The sequence below is a fragment of the Bos javanicus genome, chromosome 18 (genome assembly GCF_032452875.1).
Source record: "Bos javanicus breed banteng chromosome 18, ARS-OSU_banteng_1.0, whole genome shotgun sequence".
In the NCBI taxonomy this organism is placed as follows: domain Eukaryota; kingdom Metazoa; phylum Chordata; class Mammalia; order Artiodactyla; family Bovidae; genus Bos; species Bos javanicus.
In genome coordinates this window covers 61141989-61160214 of record NC_083885.1, presented here as the reverse complement: position 1 = coordinate 61160214, position 18226 = coordinate 61141989, and the positions used below count along the sequence as shown (strand labels likewise).

General features: G+C 42.8%; 2 protein-coding genes across 2 annotated transcripts in view; both read right to left on the bottom strand.

The window, feature by feature from the left end:
* Nucleotides 1-18226, bottom strand: part of LOC133229470 (cationic amino acid transporter 3-like) — a 58981-nt gene that overhangs the window by 26189 nt on the left and 14566 nt on the right. The window lies entirely within an intron of this gene.
* Nucleotides 12074-17983, bottom strand: LOC133231012 (cationic amino acid transporter 3-like). The gene is made up of 10 exons (XM_061389168.1): nucleotides 17211-17983; nucleotides 16498-16656; nucleotides 15250-15427; nucleotides 14937-15049; nucleotides 14350-14572; nucleotides 14032-14171; nucleotides 13276-13378; nucleotides 12895-13091; nucleotides 12527-12693; nucleotides 12074-12257 (listed from the first exon to the last, which is right to left on the bottom strand). Exons 1-10 carry the CDS (start codon nucleotides 17770-17772, stop codon nucleotides 12111-12113), a joined length of 1989 nt encoding a protein of 662 aa, XP_061245152.1. The 5' UTR covers nucleotides 17773-17983; the 3' UTR covers nucleotides 12074-12110.

Genomic DNA, 18226 nt, shown 5'->3' with positions numbered 1-18226 from the left:
CAAGAAGAGATAAGAAAGCCTTCCTCAGCCACCAATGCAAAGAAATAGAAGAAAACAACAGAATGGGAAAGACTAGAGGTTTGTTCAAGAAAATTAGAGATACCAAGGGAACATTTCATGCAAACATGGGCTCGATAAAGGACAGAAATGATATGGACCTAAGAGAAGCAAAAGATATCAAGAAGAGGTGGCAAGAATACACAGAAGAAGTATACAAAAAAATCTTCACGACCCAGATAATCATGATGGTGTGATCACTGACCTAGAGCCAGACATCCTGGAATGTGAAGTCCAGTGGGCCTTAGAAAGCATCACTATGAACAAAGCTAGTGGAGGTGATGGAATTCCAGTTGAGCTATTTCAAATCCTGAAAGATGATGCTGTGAAAGTGCTGTACTCAATATGCCAGCAAATTTGGAAAACTCAGCAGTGGCCACAGGACTGGAAAAGGTCAGTTTTCATTCCAATCCCAAAGAAAGGCAATGCCAAAGAATGCTCAAACTACCGCACAATTGCACTCATCTCACACGCTAGTAAAGTAATGCTCAAAATTCTCCAAGCCAGGCTTCAGCAATATGTGAACCATGAACTTCCTGATGTTCAAGCTGGTTTTAGAAAAGGCAGAGGAACCAGAGATCAAATTGGCGACATCTGCTGGATCATGGAAAAAGCAAGAGATTTCCAGAAAAGCATCTATTTCTGCTTTATTGACTATGCCAAAGCCTTTGACGTTGTGCATCACAATAAACTGTGGAAAATACTGAAAGAGATGGGAGTACCAGACCACCTGACCTGCCTCTTGAGAAATCTGTATGCAGGTCAGGAAGCAACAGTTAGAACTGGACATGGAACAACAGACTGATTCCAAATAGGAAAACGAGTACATCAAGGCTGTATATTGTCACCCTGCTTAACTTTAACTTCTATGCAGAATACATCATGAGAAACGCTGGACTGGAAGAAACACAAGCTGGAATCAAGATTGCCGGGAGAAATATCAGTAACCTCAGATATGCAGATGACACCATCCTTATGGCAGAAAGTGAAGAGGAACGAAAAAGCCTCTTGATGAAAGTGAAAGTGGAGAGTGAAAAAGTTGGCTTAAAGCTGTACATTCAGAAAACAAAGATCATGGCATCTGGTCCCATCGCTTCATTGGAAATAGATGGGGAAACAGTGGAAACAGTGTCAGACTCTTTTTTTTTTTTTTTTTTTGCTCCAAAATCACTGCGGATGGTGACTGCAGCCATGAAATTAAAAGACGCTTACTCATTGGAAGGAAAGTTATGACCAACCTAGATAGCATATTCAAAAGCAGAGACATTATTTTGCCAACAAAGGTCCGTCTAGTCAAGGCTATGGTTTTTCCTGTGGTCATGTATGGATTTGAGAGTTGGACTGAGAAGAAGGCTGAGTGCCGAAGAATTGATGCTTTTGAACTGTGGTATTGGAGAAGACTCTTGAGAGTCCCTTGGACTGCAAGGAGATCCAACCAGTCCATTCTGGAGATCAGCCCTGGGGTTTCTTTGGAAGGAATGATGCTAAAGCTGAAACTCCAGTAGTTTGGCCACCTCATGCGAAGAGTTGACTCATTGGAAAAGACTCTGATGCTGGGAGGGATTGGGGGCAGGAGGGGAAGGGGACGACAGAGGATGAGATGCCTGGATGGCATCACTGACTCGAAGGACGTGAGTCTGAGTGAACTCCGGGAGTTGGTGATGGACAGGGAGGCCTGGCGTGCTGCAATTCATGGGGTCACAGAATCGGACATGACTGAGCGACTAAACTGAACTGATACTGTGTTATTGGTACCTACCACATTGGCTTAACCATGCTTTGGTCAATAAGCACTTGGGTTGCTTTCATGTCTTAGTTACTGTGAATAATGGTGCTGTGAACACGAGTGTACACGTCTCTCCCCAAATGTGATTTCAACTCTTCTGGGCTTATCCTCGGAGGTAGAATTGCAGGATCATATGTTTCTAAGATATTTTATATTCTGTGATGGAGAAAATGTTCACATACTGAGATATGGGGAAGTCAGTTTGGCTTGTCTGTGGTTCAGCCTGAACTTTGTTAAACAAAGACAGCCTATCAGACCCTCAAAGCACATCTGCTTTAACCTTGAGGTAAAGAAAACTTTTTGAAATATTAAAAGCAGAAAGGGAAAAACAACAAATAACACACAAGGGGATTCCCATAAGGATAACAGCTGATCTTTCAATAGAAACTCTTCAGGCCAGAAAGGAATGGCAGGACATACTTAAACTGATGAAAGAGAAAAACATACAACCCATATGACTATCCAGCAAGGATCTCCTCAAATATGAAGGAGAAATCAAAAGCTTAACAGACAAGCAAAAGCTGAGAAATTCAGCACCAGCAAATCAGCTCTTCAACAAATGCTAAAGGATCTTCTCTAGACAGGAAACACAAAAAGGGTGTATAAACTAGAACCCAAAACAACAAAGTAAATGACAACAGGATCATACTTACCAATAATTACCTTAAATGTAAATGTGTTGAATGCCTCCAACCAAAAGACAAAGACTGGCTGAATGAATACAAAAACAAGACCCCTATATCTGCTGTCTACAAGAGACCCACCTCAAAACAAGGGACACATGCACACAGAAAGTGAATGGCTGGAAAAAGATATTTCACACAAATGGAGACCAAAAAAAGAAAAAAGCAGGAGTAGCAATACTCATATCAAATAAAATAGACTTTAAAACAAAGGCTGTGAAAAGAGTCAAAGAAGGACATTACATAATGATCAAAGGGTCAATCCAAGAAGAAGATATAACAATTAAAAAGGTACATACATCCAACATAGCAGCACCGCAATATGTAAGGCAAATGCTAACAAGTAGGAAAGGGAAAATTAACAGTAATACAATAATAGTGGGAGACTTTAATATCCCACTCACACCTATGGATAGATCAATTGAACAGAAAATTAGCAAGGAAACACATACTTTAAATGATACAATGGACCAATTAGACCTAATTTATATCTATAGGACATTTCACCACAAAACAATGAATTTCATCCTTTTCTCAAGTGCACACGGAACCTTCTCAAGGATAGATCACATCCTGGGCCATAAATATAGCCTTGGTAAATTCAAAAAAAATGAAATCATTCCAAGCATTTTTTCTGTTCACAATGCAGTAAGACTACAGGAAAAAACAAAACTGTTAAAAATACAAACATATGGAGGCTAAACAACATGCTTCTGAAGAACCAACAAATCACAGAAGAAATAAAAAAAAATAAATCAAAATATGCATAGAAAAGAATGATAATGAAAACACAACAACCCAAAACCTATGGAACTTAGTGCTAAGGAGAATGTTCATAACAATACAAGCTTACCTCAAGAAACAAGAGAAAAGTCAAATAAATAACCTAGCTCTACACCTAAAGCAACTAGAAAAGGAAGGAACGAAGAACACCAGGGTTAGTAGAAGGAAAGAAATCTTAAAAATTAGGGCAGAAAGAAATGAAAAAGAAACAAAGGAGATCATAGCCAAAATCAACACAGCTAAAAGCTGCTTCTTTGAGAAGATAAATAAAATAGACAAACCATTAGCCATACTCATCAAGAAACAAAGGGAGAGGAATCAAATCAACACAATTAGAAATGAAAATGGAGAAATCACAGCAGACAACACAAAAATACGAAAGATCATAAGAGACTACTATCAGCAACTATATGCCAATAAAACGGACAGCTTGGAAGAAATGGGCAAATTCTTAGAAAAGTATAACTTTCCAAAACTGAACCAGGAAGAAATAGAAAATCTTAACAGACCCATCAAGCACAGAAATCGAAACTGTAATCCGAAATCTTCCAGCAAACAAAAGCCTAGGACCAGATGGCTTCACAGCTGAATTCTACCAAAAATTTAAAGAAGAGCTAAAACTTATCCTACTCAAACTCTTCCAGAAAATTGAAGAGGAAGGCAAACTCCCAAACTCATTCTAACAGGCCACCATCACCCTAATATCAAAACCAGGCAAAGATGCCACAAAAAAAGAAAACTACAGCCCAATATCACTGATGAACATCGATGCAAAAATCCTTAACGAAATTCAGCAAACAGAATCCAACAACATATTAAAAAGATCATACATCATGACCAAGTGGGCTTTATCCCAAGGATGCAAGGATTCTTTAATATCCACAAATCAATCAATGTGATACACCAAGTTAACAAATTAAAAGATAAAAACCATATGATTATCTCAATAGATATAGAGAAAGCCTTTGATAAATTTCAACATCCATTTATGATAAGAATCCTCCAGAAAGCAGGAGTAGAAGAAACATACCTCAACATAATAAAAGCCATATATTATAAACCCACAGCAAACATTATCCTCAATGGGGGAAAAAATTGAAAGCATTTCCCCAAGAGTCAGGAACAAGACAAGTGCCCATTCTCACTACTACTATTCAACATAGTTTTGGAAGTTTTAGCCACAGCAATCAGAGAAGAAAAAGAAATAAAAGGAATCCAGATTGGAAAAGAAGAAGTAAAACTCTCACTGTTTGCAGATGACATGATCCTCTACATAGAAAACCCTAAAGACTCCACCAGAAAATTACTAGAGCTAATCAATGACTATAGTAAAGTTGCAGGATATAAAATTAACACACAGAAATCCCTTGTATTCCTATACACTAACAATGAGAAAACAGAAAGAGAAATTAAGGAAACAATTCCATTCACCATTGCAACAAAAAGAATAAAATACTTAGGAATAAGTCTACCTAAAGAAAGAAAAGACCTATATATAGAAAACTATAAAGCACTGATGAAAGAAATCAAAGAGGACACAAATAGATGGAGAAATATACCATGTTCATGGATTGGAAGAATCAACATACTGAAAATGAGTATACTACCCAAAGCAATCTACACATTCAATGCAATCCCTATCAAGCTACCAATGGTGTTTTTCAGAGACCTAGAACAAATGATTTCACAATTTGTATGGAAATACAAAAAAAAACTTCGAATAGCCAAAGCAATCTTGTGAAAGAAGAATGGAACAGGAGGAATTGACCTGCCTGACTTCAGACTATACTACAAAGCTACAGTCATCAAGACAGTATGTTACTGGCACAAAGACAGAAATATAAATCAATGGAACAAAATAGAAAGCCCAGAAATAAGTCGACACACCTATGGACACCTTATCTTTAACAAAGGAGGCAAGAATATACAATGGAGAAAAGACGATCTCTTTAACAAGTGGTGCTGGGAAAACTGATTAACCACTTGTAAAAGAATGAAACTAGAACACTTTCTAACACCATACACAAAAATAAACTCAAAATGGATTAAAGATCTAAATGTAAGACAAGAAACTATAAAGCTCCTAGAGGAAAACATAGGCAAAACACTCTCTGACATAAATCACAGCAGGATCCTCTATGACTCACCTCCCAGAGTAATGGAAATAAAAGCAAAAATAAACAAAGGGGACCTAATTAAACTGAAAAGCTTTTGCACAACGAAGGAAACCATAAGCAAGGTGAAAAGACAGCCTTCAGAATGGGAGAAAAGAATAGCAAACAAAGTAACTGACAAAGAATAAATCTCAAAAATATACATGCAGCTCATTCCAGAAAAATAAACGACCCAATCAAAAAATGGGTCAAAGAACTAAACACACATTTCTCCAAAGAAGACATACAGATGGCTAACAAACACAAGAAAAGATGCTCAACATCACTCATTATCAGAGAAATGCAAATCAAAACCACAGTGAGGTACCATCTCACACTGGCCTGAATGGCTGCTATCAAAAAGTCTACAAACAGGAAATGCTAGAGAGGGTTCAGAGAAAAGGGAATCCTATTACACTGTTGGTGGGAATGCAAACTAGTACAGCCACTATGGAGAACAGTGTGGAGATTACTTAAAACACTGGAAATAAAACTGCGATACGAACCAGCAGTCCCACTGCTGGGCATACACACCACGGAAACCAGAATTGAAAGAGACACGTGTACCCCAATTCATTGCAGCATTGTTTATAATAGCCAGGACATGGAAGCAAGCTAGATGTCCATCGGCAGATGAATGGATGTGAAAGCTATGGTACATATACATAATGGAATATTACTTGGCCATTAAAAGAGTGCATTTGAATTAGTTCTAATGAGGTGGATGAAATTGGAGCCTATTATACAGAGTGAAGTAAGTCAGAAAGAAAAACACCAATATAGTATACTAACACATATATATGGAATTTAGGAAGATGGTAACGATGACCCTATATGCAAGACAGCAAAAGAGACACAGATGTAAAGAACAGTCATTTGGACTCTGTGGGAGAAAGTGAGGGTGGGATGATTTGAAAGAATAGCATTGAAACGTGTATATTATCATATGTGAAGTGGATCGCCAGTCCAGGTTTGATGAATGAGACAGGGTGTTCAGGGCTGGTGCACTGGGATGACCCTGGGGGATGGGATGGGAAGGGAGGTGGGAGGGGGCTTCTGGATGGGGAACACATTTGCGTCCGAGGCTGATTCATGTCAATGTTTGGCAAAAACCACTACAATATTGTAAAGTAATTAGCCTCCAATTAAAATAATTAATTTAATTTAAAAAACAAGAAAGTCTATTTTGAAGATAAGGATGAGCAACTGTCTTCTTACAGGTCCATGCCCTGGAAGGTAAAGTTCCCTTCCTAGACACAAGGGTCCTGTCGTCTCACTGTCTGTGCACTAGTTTGTCTCTTAAAACCTTGAAGGAGAGCACCTTGTGTTGCGTGGTGTTTGTTCTTTGGTCAGACAAGGTATAAGACAGTATTGAAAAAGGTGCTTCAAGAAAGCAGTTCCTCAGTGTTATCTGAGCATTTGTCTCTAGAGTATAATCCTCAATTTAGCTCAAACAAAATGTTTCCCTATTCCCATTACAGATTGTTTATTGATTATTTCTTTGGCTGCTTAAATTTTTGATCACCAAGGACCCTGCAAAGTAGGGGCTGTGAAACTGGGGGTCCCACTCAGACCCTGCTCCCTCCCAATCCTCTTACACTTCTCAACTCCCCACAGTCTGCACATGACCTGAGACACTCCAGTGTAGGGGGACCCCAAGCCCAGCTGGACCCCAACCAGGAGGAGAGGAATTTAACATCTGATATTAATTCAAGCAGCACAGCATTGAATAAGCATCGCACTTGTGTTCAGCCTTGCACAAAGGGGTGGAAGAGGGTAAATGGGAAGGTGTCCTCCTTGTCTTCTTCTTCAAGGAGTTCTGTTTGCTGAGCACACAGGCAAGGAGGGAAACGGGATGTAAGAGGTAAGGAGCTCCAGTCTTCAGGAAGGAAAACCAGGGAGCGGGAAGTGGAGTGGTGAAGGGAGTGGTGTGGGGTATTGGTGAAGGGTTGACTAGATTCTGAAATCTATCAAGTAACCCCTAAGATAAGACCCTGGACACAGACCATCAAAACAGGACTTAAATGTAGTAGTTGACTCTTACACTAACTTCTTTATTTTTTTATTGTACAAAAAAGATCTTCATGACCAAGATAATCATGATGGTGTGATCACTCACCTAGAGCCAGACATCCTGGAATGTGAAGTCAAGTGGGCCTTAGAAAGCATCACTATGAACAAAGCTAGTGGAGGTGATGGAATTCCAGTTGAGCTATTTCAAATCCTGAAAGATGATGCTGTGAAAGTGTTGCACTCAATATGCCAGCAAATTTGGAAAACTCAGCAGTGGCCTCAGGCCTGGAAAAGGTCAGTTTTCATTCGAATCCCAAAGAATGCTAAACTACCGCACAATTGCACTCATCTCACACACTAGTAAAGTAATGCTCAAAATTCTTCAAGCCAGGCTTCAGCAATACGTGAACTGTGAACTTCCAGATGTTCAAGCTGGTTTTAGAAAAGGCAGAGGAACCAGAGATCAAATTGGCGACATCCACTGGATCATGGAAAAAGCAAGAGAGTTCCAGAAAAGCATATACTTCTCCTTTATTGACTATGACAAAGCCTTTGACTGTGTGGATCACAATAAACTGTAGAAAATTCTTCAAGAGATGGGAATACCAGACCACCTGACCTGCCTCTTGAGAAATCTGTATGCAGGTCAGGAAGCAACAGTTAGAACTGGACATGGAACAACAGACTGATTCCAAATATGAAAAGGAGTTCGTCAAGGCTGTATATTGTCACCCTGCTTATTTAACTTATATGCAGAGTACATCATGAGAAATGCTGGGCTGGAAGAAGCACAAGCTGGAATCAAGATTGCCGGGAGAAATATCAATAACCTCAGATATGCAGATGACACCATCCTTATGGCAGAAAGTGAAGAGGAACTAAAAAGCCTCTTGATGAAAGTGAAAGAGGAGAGTGAGAAAGTTGGCTTAAAGCTCAACATTCAGAAAACAAAGATTATGGCATCTGGTCCCATCATTTCATGGGAAATAGATGGGGAAACAGTGAAAACACTGGCTGACTTTATTTTGGGGGGGCTCCAAAATCACTGCAGATGGTGATTACAGCCATGAAATTAAAAGACGTTTACTCCTTGGAAGGAAAGTTATGACCAACCTAGATAGCATATTCAAAAGCAGAGACATTATGCCAGGGTCCAGCCCCGGTGGATCCAGGGAATTCGAAGCCAGGACGGCGTCGGTGAGGATCAGGAAACAATTGCTTAATTAAACGTTAATTAAGGATATAAAGAGTGGTTAAATAAGGAGAGCTCAGTGAGGAAATTCAGTGGAGAAAAGAGGCTGAATAATTCAGCCAGAAGGTGAGAGAAAGAACGACATGGGGAGACCAAGTTTCCGTGAACAAGGCCCACACTTTATTTTCCAAAGTAGTTTTTATACCTTAAGTTATGCATAGAGGATAATGGGGGAAGGGGTAGAGTCATGCAGTAAGCCAGGCTTTCTTCCTGCAAACTTATCATATGCAAAAGTTTAGGTGATTTGCATCATCTTCTGGCCCAGAGGCCTGTTAACATTTTAAGACCCTTTCTTCAGAAAACTTATTTTTCTCTAAAAGTGATTAGTCAAGCGCCACCCTCCAAAAGCATTAGATAAAGTTGCATTCCTATAGGGCAAAGGTGTGGTGGGCTATAACAAGAAAAAGAATTAACTCAAGGGTCCAAAGTTACAAACATTAAAGCTACTACTTACACCAATTATATTGATCAATACACTGCCAGGGACACAGCAGGTAAGGGATATGGAGACTTAGCAGCAAACATTGGCCCAACCAGTGAAAAACCCTTCACCAATACAATTTCTAATCAATCTTTTAACTGCTCAAAGGAATCTGTATTCAGACAGTTTAGAACATCTCATGCCTCTCACAGCTGGGAGGCTCTGAGCAATCACATGTGGCCAGAAAAACCTATTCAGGCAGGCTAGAGGACTTCCAAAGGAGTTTGTACTATTACACCCAGGAACTTTATTAACTGGAGCTGTAAGTTAACTCTTTTTTCAGAGAGAGGTAGTGGGGGACAGCCCCCCGTAAAGTCAGAGGTGTAGGTGAGAGCACAAAGCAGAAAGTAGGCAGACTCTGGTTTTGGAGGTAGATGCTCGAGAATTTCCAGGGGGACTCCTGAGGCTCGATCCCACCTTTGCGTATACCAAGCCTCCTTCCTCATGACCTTTGCCATGGGCGGAGCTCCTGCTCCCGGCAACATTACTTTGCCAATAAAGGTCCATCTAGTTAAGGCTACGGTTTTTCCAGTGGTCATGTATGGATGAGAGAGTTGGACTGTGAAGAAGGCTGAGCGCCGAAGAATTGATGCTTTTGAACTGTGGTGTTGGAGAAGACTCTTGAGAGTCCCTTGGACTGCAAGGAGATCCAACCAGTCCATTCTGAAGGAGATGAGTCCTGGGTGTTCTTTGGGAGGACTGATGCTGAAGCTGAAACTCCAATACTTCGGCCACCTTGTGTGAAGAGTTGACTGGAAAAGACTTCACTGGAAAGAGTTCACTGGAAAAGACTCTGATGTGGGGAGGAATTGGGGGCAGAAGGAGAAGGGGACGATGAGGATGAGATGGCTGGATGGCATCACTAACTCGATGGACGTGAGTTTGGGTGAACTCCGGGAGTTGATGATGGACAGGGAGGCCTGGCATGCTGCAGTTCATGGGGTCACAAAGAGTCGGACACGACTGAGCGACTGAACTGAACTGAACTTCCTTTGGCATGTGGGTTACCCGACCAGGGATGGAACCTGTCTGTTCATCATCCCCTCTCCCTACCATCCCTACCCACAGTCTCCAGAGAAGTCCCTGGCTGATGAAGTTTTCAGTTGAAATGTGAATCTATCCCTATGTCTGCTATGAGCTCATAGTTGATCTAAAGACGTGATTAATTCTGATTCAAATTTTCTTCAGGACTACTTTATGGGCAGTGTTGTGTATTGCCTCTTACAGCACATTGGGTATAATGTGAGAGTCAATAAGGTTATTCCACGTCAGTAAGGAAGAATGATAACCAGGTGGTGTCAACCTGTTCTATCAAAGTTTTACCCAAAAGATTCAGTCTCCATTAATTACATCTTAAGCCTGTAATTCATTCAGGCTTTCACTTGAAAGGTAGTGATTTTCCAAATTCTATTCATCTTCCTCCATTTATTCATAGGTTCATCTAATAACTTGTATTTGGTTTCTTGACATCCATCCTCCCTTCACTCTACTTCAGTTGTTCATTCCCACAAACAATCCTCTATTTCATTCTTACCAGATTCTTGAACATCCATAATCTTGATTTTGAGCATTTTGTTCTGTAGCAACATCTTTTTGTCTTGTCTCTCCAAGATAACTTCTTACCTTTTAGTTACAGTTTGGTTGCACTCTTTTTTTCCATTACACTAAAAGTTACTAACTTTTCTTACACTAAAAATTATCTTTTAGTTATACTTTTAACTTCTTACCTTTTAGTTACACCCATCAGTAACCATTTATCAACCAGCAATTACCTATGACTCCATTTCCCCACTCCCCAATGCAGGAGTTTTGGTTTGGTTGTTGTTTTTAATTAAGAAGTTTTCTTCATCAGCTCAACTGTGTTACTCTGAGTCTGAGATAGAAAGCTAACGGGTCGCTAAGAGTCAGACACGACTGAGCGACTTCACTTTCACTTTTCACTTTCATACATTGGAGAAGGAAATGGCAACCCACTCCAGTGTTCTTGCCTGGAGAATCCCAGGGACGGGGAGCCTGGTAGGCTGCCGTCTTATGGGGTCGCACAGAGTCGGACACAACTGAAGCGACTTAGCAGCAGCAGCAGCACACTGCCTCAGTAAAGCTTGGAGAAAAGAAAAATATAATCATTTCTCATTTTATGGTGAAATAATCCACTTTATCTATATTATTTCTCTTTTTCTCAGAGTCTACTTGGATAGTAATACAGCTACCCTGACTTCCTTGTGTGACTATTTGCACGTTTACTTCCAGTTTGTTTGTGTCCTAATGTTTAAACTGTAAATCTTGACAAAATACTTAGTTACCTGTGTTTCCTTCCTAAATGGCAGTCTCTGTGTTCCTGCTGGAAAGAGGCACAAGAAGTTGTTTCTCACATGTCTGGTTAATATTTTATTTCTTCCTCTGGTTACTGGCTACCCTGTGGTAATTTTGTTGTGAAAATTCATTTTGCTGCACACTTAGGAAGCATGCACTTTTAAGTATGTCTATTATGCTTTTAAAAGTTTGCTTTAAAAGTATACAACATCCACTGGCAATAAATACAGAGCTATAAATGCATCCCATGTTCACACTCCACAGAGGCTCAAAGTGCCCCTTAAACCAGAAGATACCTCCAGGGTTTGGAGGGATTCCACACAGCATCAATTTCCTTGAGTTAGGCAGATTCAGCACTGGGGATGTTTTAATCCAGAGTCTGGGGGGTGGAGGCTGGTGGCTGTTCATGTTTGTTCCTTGCCAGTCTGTGTTGGATCTCATATCCTAAGTATATGACAGATCCTAGTAGGAAAATGAGACAATGAATAGGAAAAGTAAGTGCTCTCTTCACCAACAAATGCCCAGTAGGCTTCCTGTTATGGCATCTGACAGTTTTGGGGAGGGCTTCTAGGAAGAGGATTGGATTCGGTCACTCAAGAAGACTCTTCACCCTAAAAAGCCTCTTACCAATCGCCATCCAGATGCCAAATAAGATCCAGGTCCCAGAAGTTATCTGCATCATAAAGTAAATGTTCACAAAGATGCTCACCAGTGGGAGGACAGGCAGAGCAGGAACCTGTGGGCAGAGTCAGTTCATTCCTGAACACAGCCCAGACGTCTGAAAGGGAGACCTGCCCCATGGTGTGGGAAGACTCCAGGCTTATTCAGGCTGTGTGTTCAGTGCCTGCCCAGACTGGGTCTGTAAAGCAGCGAGTGTGGATCCAGGAAGGGTTCATTGGTTTTAGCAACTCTCTTTATTTCCAGGTCCAACAAAGAAGTTTAAAGCTCAATCACCCAGGCTTCATTCACTCAAGGTGGACACTTTGGACACAAAAGGCCACCTACCCTGAATGTAAGAGGACTGGGGTCCTGGGGCTGCCTCCAGATGATGACTGTCACCCCAGTGATGAGCAGCAGCAGCAGCACAGCCACTGTTGTGAGCACAGGGTCTCCAGAGAACACACGTGTGGGCCACTGGGCCAAAATCAGGCTCAGGATGCTCAGCAGGAGAACTGCAAGGGTCAAGGAGGAGGAGAACAGGCTGGACCCAGAAGACAAAGATGTCAGGACCTTGGGTCACACCCCTCCCCAGGCTGCCCACCTCAGGAAGGGCCATTGTATCTCCAAGACCCCTTCTCAACTGCCAAAGACACAGAATCCCAACCTATCTTGTCAATTTCAGAATATGACCAAAAAGAAATCCCACTGCTCACCAAGCAGAGAAGCACATCCATAGACAATCTGCCCAGATATCTGGGTGGGGGTGGTGCTGGTAGGGAACCACAGACTCTTTAGAATCATTAAGGGTCCTGCTTCAGGTACAGGTTCTGAAAGACTTGCTTCATGACCAGAAATCTCATTTCCCTCCTCTGTTTCCTCCCTCTTGCTTAAAATCTGGTCTGGTTGGTACCTGAAGGAGAGATATCAGGGCAGTATTCACAGCAGGCCCTACCCTAACATCAGACAGTATAATCTACCTCGTTCTTGCCTTAAGCCTAGTGAGACATATAGAAGGCAGCAAGAAGGCAGAAGAGGATCACCTTCCCATCAACCCCAAGAGTCCAAGGCTCTCAGCCAAGGTTAGTGGGTCTCACCTGAGGACAAGTATGAAAACAGCCACAAGAGTGTAAGCAGGCAGGATCCCGGCTGACATGAGTTTCACCAGATCGAGGATCCTGAGGAGTGATGCCATGAGCCCTAAAATGAGGGTTAGGGGAGGGAGTGAAAATTCCCTTGAAACATTCATGTTAAAGAAATTGGTCAAAGAATGATCCATTGGTGGATGAATGGATAAAGAAGCTGTGGAATATACATATACAGTGGAATACTATTCAGTCATAAAAAGGAACACATTTGAGTCAGTTCTAATGAGGAGGATGAACCTAGAGCCTATTATTCAGAGTGAAGTAAGTTATAAAGAGAAGAACAAACATCACATATTAATGCATATATATGGACTCGAGAAAGATGGTACTGATGAACCTATTCACAGGGCAGCCATGGAGATGCAGACGTGGAAAACAGACTGACGGACAAGGGCAGGAGAGAAGGAGAGGGTGAAATGAATGGAGGGTAGCATGGAAGCATATACACTAACGTATGCAAATTTGACAGCCAATGGAAATTTTCTGTATGACTCAGGGAGCTCAAAACGGGGCTCTGTAATAACCTAGAGGGGTGAGAGGTGGGAGGGAGACTCAGGAGGGAAGGTTCATAGATATACTTATGGCTGGTTCATGTTGATGTATGACAGATATCATATCAATTTTGTAAAGCAATCATCAATCATTAAAAATAAATACATAGAATTATTTTTTTTAAAAAGTAAAGAAAAGGTTTCCTTTATTCACCTGTAAGAGTTCCAGAAGCCAAGATGGCCATGATGGGGGTGCCAGTACGGGTGTGGATCTGGGCAAGAGCTCGGAAAAGGAGCCAGTCAGCTGCCATTGCGCAGGTCAACTGAAACATGGAGAACATGGCACATAGGAAGCTGGAAGAGAAGATGGAAAATGTGAGAGGGTGTGCAGAAGCAGGAGAGACCAGGGCGCCCTCGGTTCCCAGTCTACATGGCTCCTGTCTACATGGTATCCTTCATCTTGTCTCTCAATCCCAGGGGCTGGGGTACCTGAGCATCTGACAGTAGATGGGGAGAAAACCAGGATGCTCACCTGTATAAAACAGTACACAGTAAGACAACAGCCATGACATATCCAGCCGGGTCCCATCCGACCTGGAGAAAAGCCTGTGGCAAGGGGCTGTAAGGGTATATCAGGTAGTAGGGCACCATGAGGGTGAGCGCTGCAGAAACCCCAGAGTACGCCAGGCAGCCGATGAAGATGGAGACCACCAAGCTCAAGGAGATGGAACGCTGAGGATTTGGGGCTTTCTTCCCTGCAGGACAGGAGCAAGTACTGGGTCAGGAAAGATACTGGAATGAAAGCAGAAAATCCCCTTTCCTCTCGCAAGTCCGAAAGCAGGCTTTTGTTGTTTAGTTACTCAGTCATGTACGACTCTTTGCAGCCTCATGGACTGCAGCGTGCCAGGCTTCCCTGTCCTTCACTAGCTCCCTGAGTTTCCTCAAACTCATGTCCATTGAGTCGGTGAAGTCATCCAACCATCTCATCCTCTGTGGTCCCCTTCTCCTATGTCCTCAATCTTTCCCAGTATCAGGGTCTTACCTTTTACCAACCCCTGTGCCCAGGGGCAGCCCAACCAGTGCCCACACCCCTGATGGGACACACAGTGACCATGTTACCGTCAGTGACAATGCCATGAACACCAAAATAGGAGGTGAAAAGTATAGCTGCTCCCTGGACAATCCCTTCAAAGCCAAAGGGCACAAACCCTCCAGAACCCAGAGGGCCCAACCTATGGTAAAAAAAGGAAAGAGGAAGAACGTGCGTGAGGTGTGTTCAGCCATCTCTACTGGGCTCCTCCCTTCATATCACAAGTCCTGGGCTCCAGGACCCCCATCACCTGGATCCGCCAGCCCAGATATCTTTAGTCCCCACCGTGTTCCCAGCTCTGCACCAACACCACCCATGTATTACCCAGAGGACCCTCCTGACCTAAAGGTGCTGCTGGATCCAGATGTGTTCGATCTGTAGTCCTGTTCTGTGAGCTGCCAGTTGTGCAGGTCTCCCTTAATGAAGCCGGAGAGGATCATGAAGATTGGAATAAAAAGGTTCAAGCCTGTGGACACTTTGATAATCAGGGTTGTCACACGAGCTCCCAGAACCAGTAGTCCTGTGGGAAAGATGGAATATGAGACATCCAAGGTAATTAAACCCATAGACACAGAAAGCAGGCCAGTGGTTGCCAGGGCTTGAGGGTGGTGGGGGTGCGGTGGATGGGTGGATAATGACCGTTTGGTGGGTACAGGGTTTCCTTTTGGGGAGATGAACATGTTTGGAACTAGATGGAGATGATGGTCATCACACTGTGAAGGGACTAAGTCCCTCTGGACTCTACACTTTAAGTGTCTTCCCTGGTGACTCAGCAGTAAAAAGCCTGCCCGAAATACAGAAGAAGAAGATGCATGTTCAATTCCTGGATCAGGAAGATCCCCTGGAGGAGGGCATGACAACCCACTCCAGTATTCTTGCCTGGAGAAGCCCATGGACAGAGGAACCTGATGGGCTACAGTCCATGGGGTCACCAGGAGTCACACATAACTGAAATGACTGAGCACCCACGCAGACACAAGCACTTTAAGATGGCTAATTTCTTACTGTACCAGTCACCTCACAACACACGTCTGTCAAATCATCACTCTGTACACCTTAAACATAGACAATGTTGTAGGTCAATTATATCTCAATAAAACTGAAAGACAATAAATCAGTTTTATGCTATGAGAATAGCCTCTCAATTAAAAAAAAAAATCTGGTCTCAACACAGAGGAAGAACTTCATTCTAAATAAATGATTCTGAGCTGGGGTGATTTTGTCACTCAAGAGATGTTTGACAATGTCTGGAGACATTCTGATGATCACAATTTAGCACCAGTATCTAGTGAGTAAGGCTGGGGATGCAACTCATCATTCGACTATGATTCATTAAAAACAAAAACAAAAACAAAACAAAACCCTACAGTGTGAAGTTCAGGACAGCCCTCAAGACCAAAAGATGAAGCATCACCAAGTGTCAAGGGTGCCAGGGTGGGAAAGCAATGGTCTGTGTGCCTTGCTGCCCTTACTCATAACTCTGATCCTTCTTTCCAGTCCTAATTTTACCTTCTGCCACCCCACAACTTTCCAACACCAGTTCCCCCTTCAAACCCCACTCTTCCCATCCCATGTCTGACCCCTTCTCACCAGTCATCAGCAGCACCAGGCCCAGGGCAATGAAGTCTGGGTACGGGGCCAGAAAAGAGGGCATGTGTGGAGAGAAAGTTCTCTCTAACGCCTTAGAGATGTGGTTCCCAATGAGGATGTCAAAGGTGTAACTCCAAGCCCTGGTCACGCAGGAAGCAGCTGCAGTGGCAGAAGGGAGATTAATGGACAATAATTAAACCCCTACAATGCACCCTGGGATGTATTTAGGGCGGAAACAGACAAAATACTCACTCTCAAATAGTTTCTTTTCATGGGATTGGGGAGAGAAGAATAGATGATTCAAAAATAGGTCAACTATTTAATGTTAGGAAGAGATCAAAGTTTTGCAAGAAAAGAACACTTTTCTTGGAAGTGGGACCAGGAGGGCTGAGAGATGAGGACTGACATTTTAAATCAAGTGGTAAAGGAAAATCCCATGAAGGCAACAGCTGAGCAGAGACTTCCATACGGTGAGGGGAGGAGACTGTGGGAACTGCCTCCCTCTCACCCACCCCCGACAGTGCCCTTTCCTCTGGGTTCTCAGCCCATGTTTAAAGAAAGCAGGCTAGCTCAGTACAGTGAAGCTGTGGGGCTTTCTGGAGCTTCCTTCTACAAGCTCCTTAACAAAGTGTTTATGAATGAGTGAAGATCCCAGTTACCCTCCTAGTTTCCTGATCTTAAGCCCCACATCATCCCCCTCCCCATCATCTCACCAGCCACTAAATACAGTAAGATGTTCCAGCCAATGATGAAGGAGCACGGTTTTCCCATGACGATGACACTGTAAAGATACACAGAACCGGAGCGTGGTACATAGGACCAATATTCGGCATAGCAGAATTCAGACAACACAGAAGACAGGGCGACCACCAAAAAGCAGATGACGATCGCTGGTCCAGCGATGAGCAGGGTTATGACACCAATCAGGACGTACACGCCAGCCCCCAGAGTTCTGCACACACCCACGATCACCAGGTCGAGGATGCTCGGAGGAGCTCTGCGACTCTCAGACTCCTCCCGGGGCGCCAGTGGCCACTTGCGGACCAGCCCCTGACGAAACTGGCGAACATACTGACGCAGCATCCTAGACGGAGTTGAAGAGGTTAAGATCTGCTGAGAAAAACAACATACAAAGCCGTCAAGAATGTCCATCCATCCTTGGCCCTGGGAGTCCAGTTCCACGGAGCAATGGAGTGATGAGGGGCAGGTGGTATAAGGACAGAATGGGCAAGTTCTCATCTCTGTGCTTTGGTTTTCCAAACATAAATCAGGCATTTAATATGTTTCAAAGTTACTGGAAGGGTTGCTTGAATAGAACTGAGGGGGAGTGGTTTTTTTCTCTCCCCTAAATGTGTTCTTTTGGCGTGTGGACTGTATTGAGCTAAAGATGATTAAGACCCAGCAGACTCAGGAGAAGCTCCTTGCCTCTCCCTTAACTGCTCAAAATAATGTAGATTATACTGCCTATGCCAGGAAGAGAGCTGTCACCAGAGAGAACTTCTAATTTCAGGAAAACATACCTGCCTGGAGGAGCAAACATTTGTTCATCAGGCACTTGCTCTTCCCATCCTCCTGTGGGTTGTCTTCCTCCTCCTTGAAGCCCCAGATCCCTAACCGCTTCTCCTTAGCCCAGGGGAGTGTATAAGCCTTAAATGCCTGAGTCTCAAGAGTTTTTTGAGGGGCTCCTGTAAATGTATTAATCTGTCTTATGTCAACTTAGTTATTTACA

Coding starts and splice junctions, on each gene's coding strand:
- LOC133231012 (XM_061389168.1), bottom strand. CDS start 17,772: ATGCCTGATTTATGTTTGGAAAACCAAAGCACAGAGATGAGAACTTGC. Junction 16,657..17,210: donor CTTACTGTATTTAGTGGCTG/GTGAGATGATGG, acceptor CTGCCACTGCAG/CTGCTTCCTGCGTGACCAGG. Junction 12,694..12,894: donor TGGATGTGCTTCTCTGCTTG/GTGAGCAGTGGG, acceptor TGACCCTTGCAG/TTCTCCTGCTGAGCATCCTG.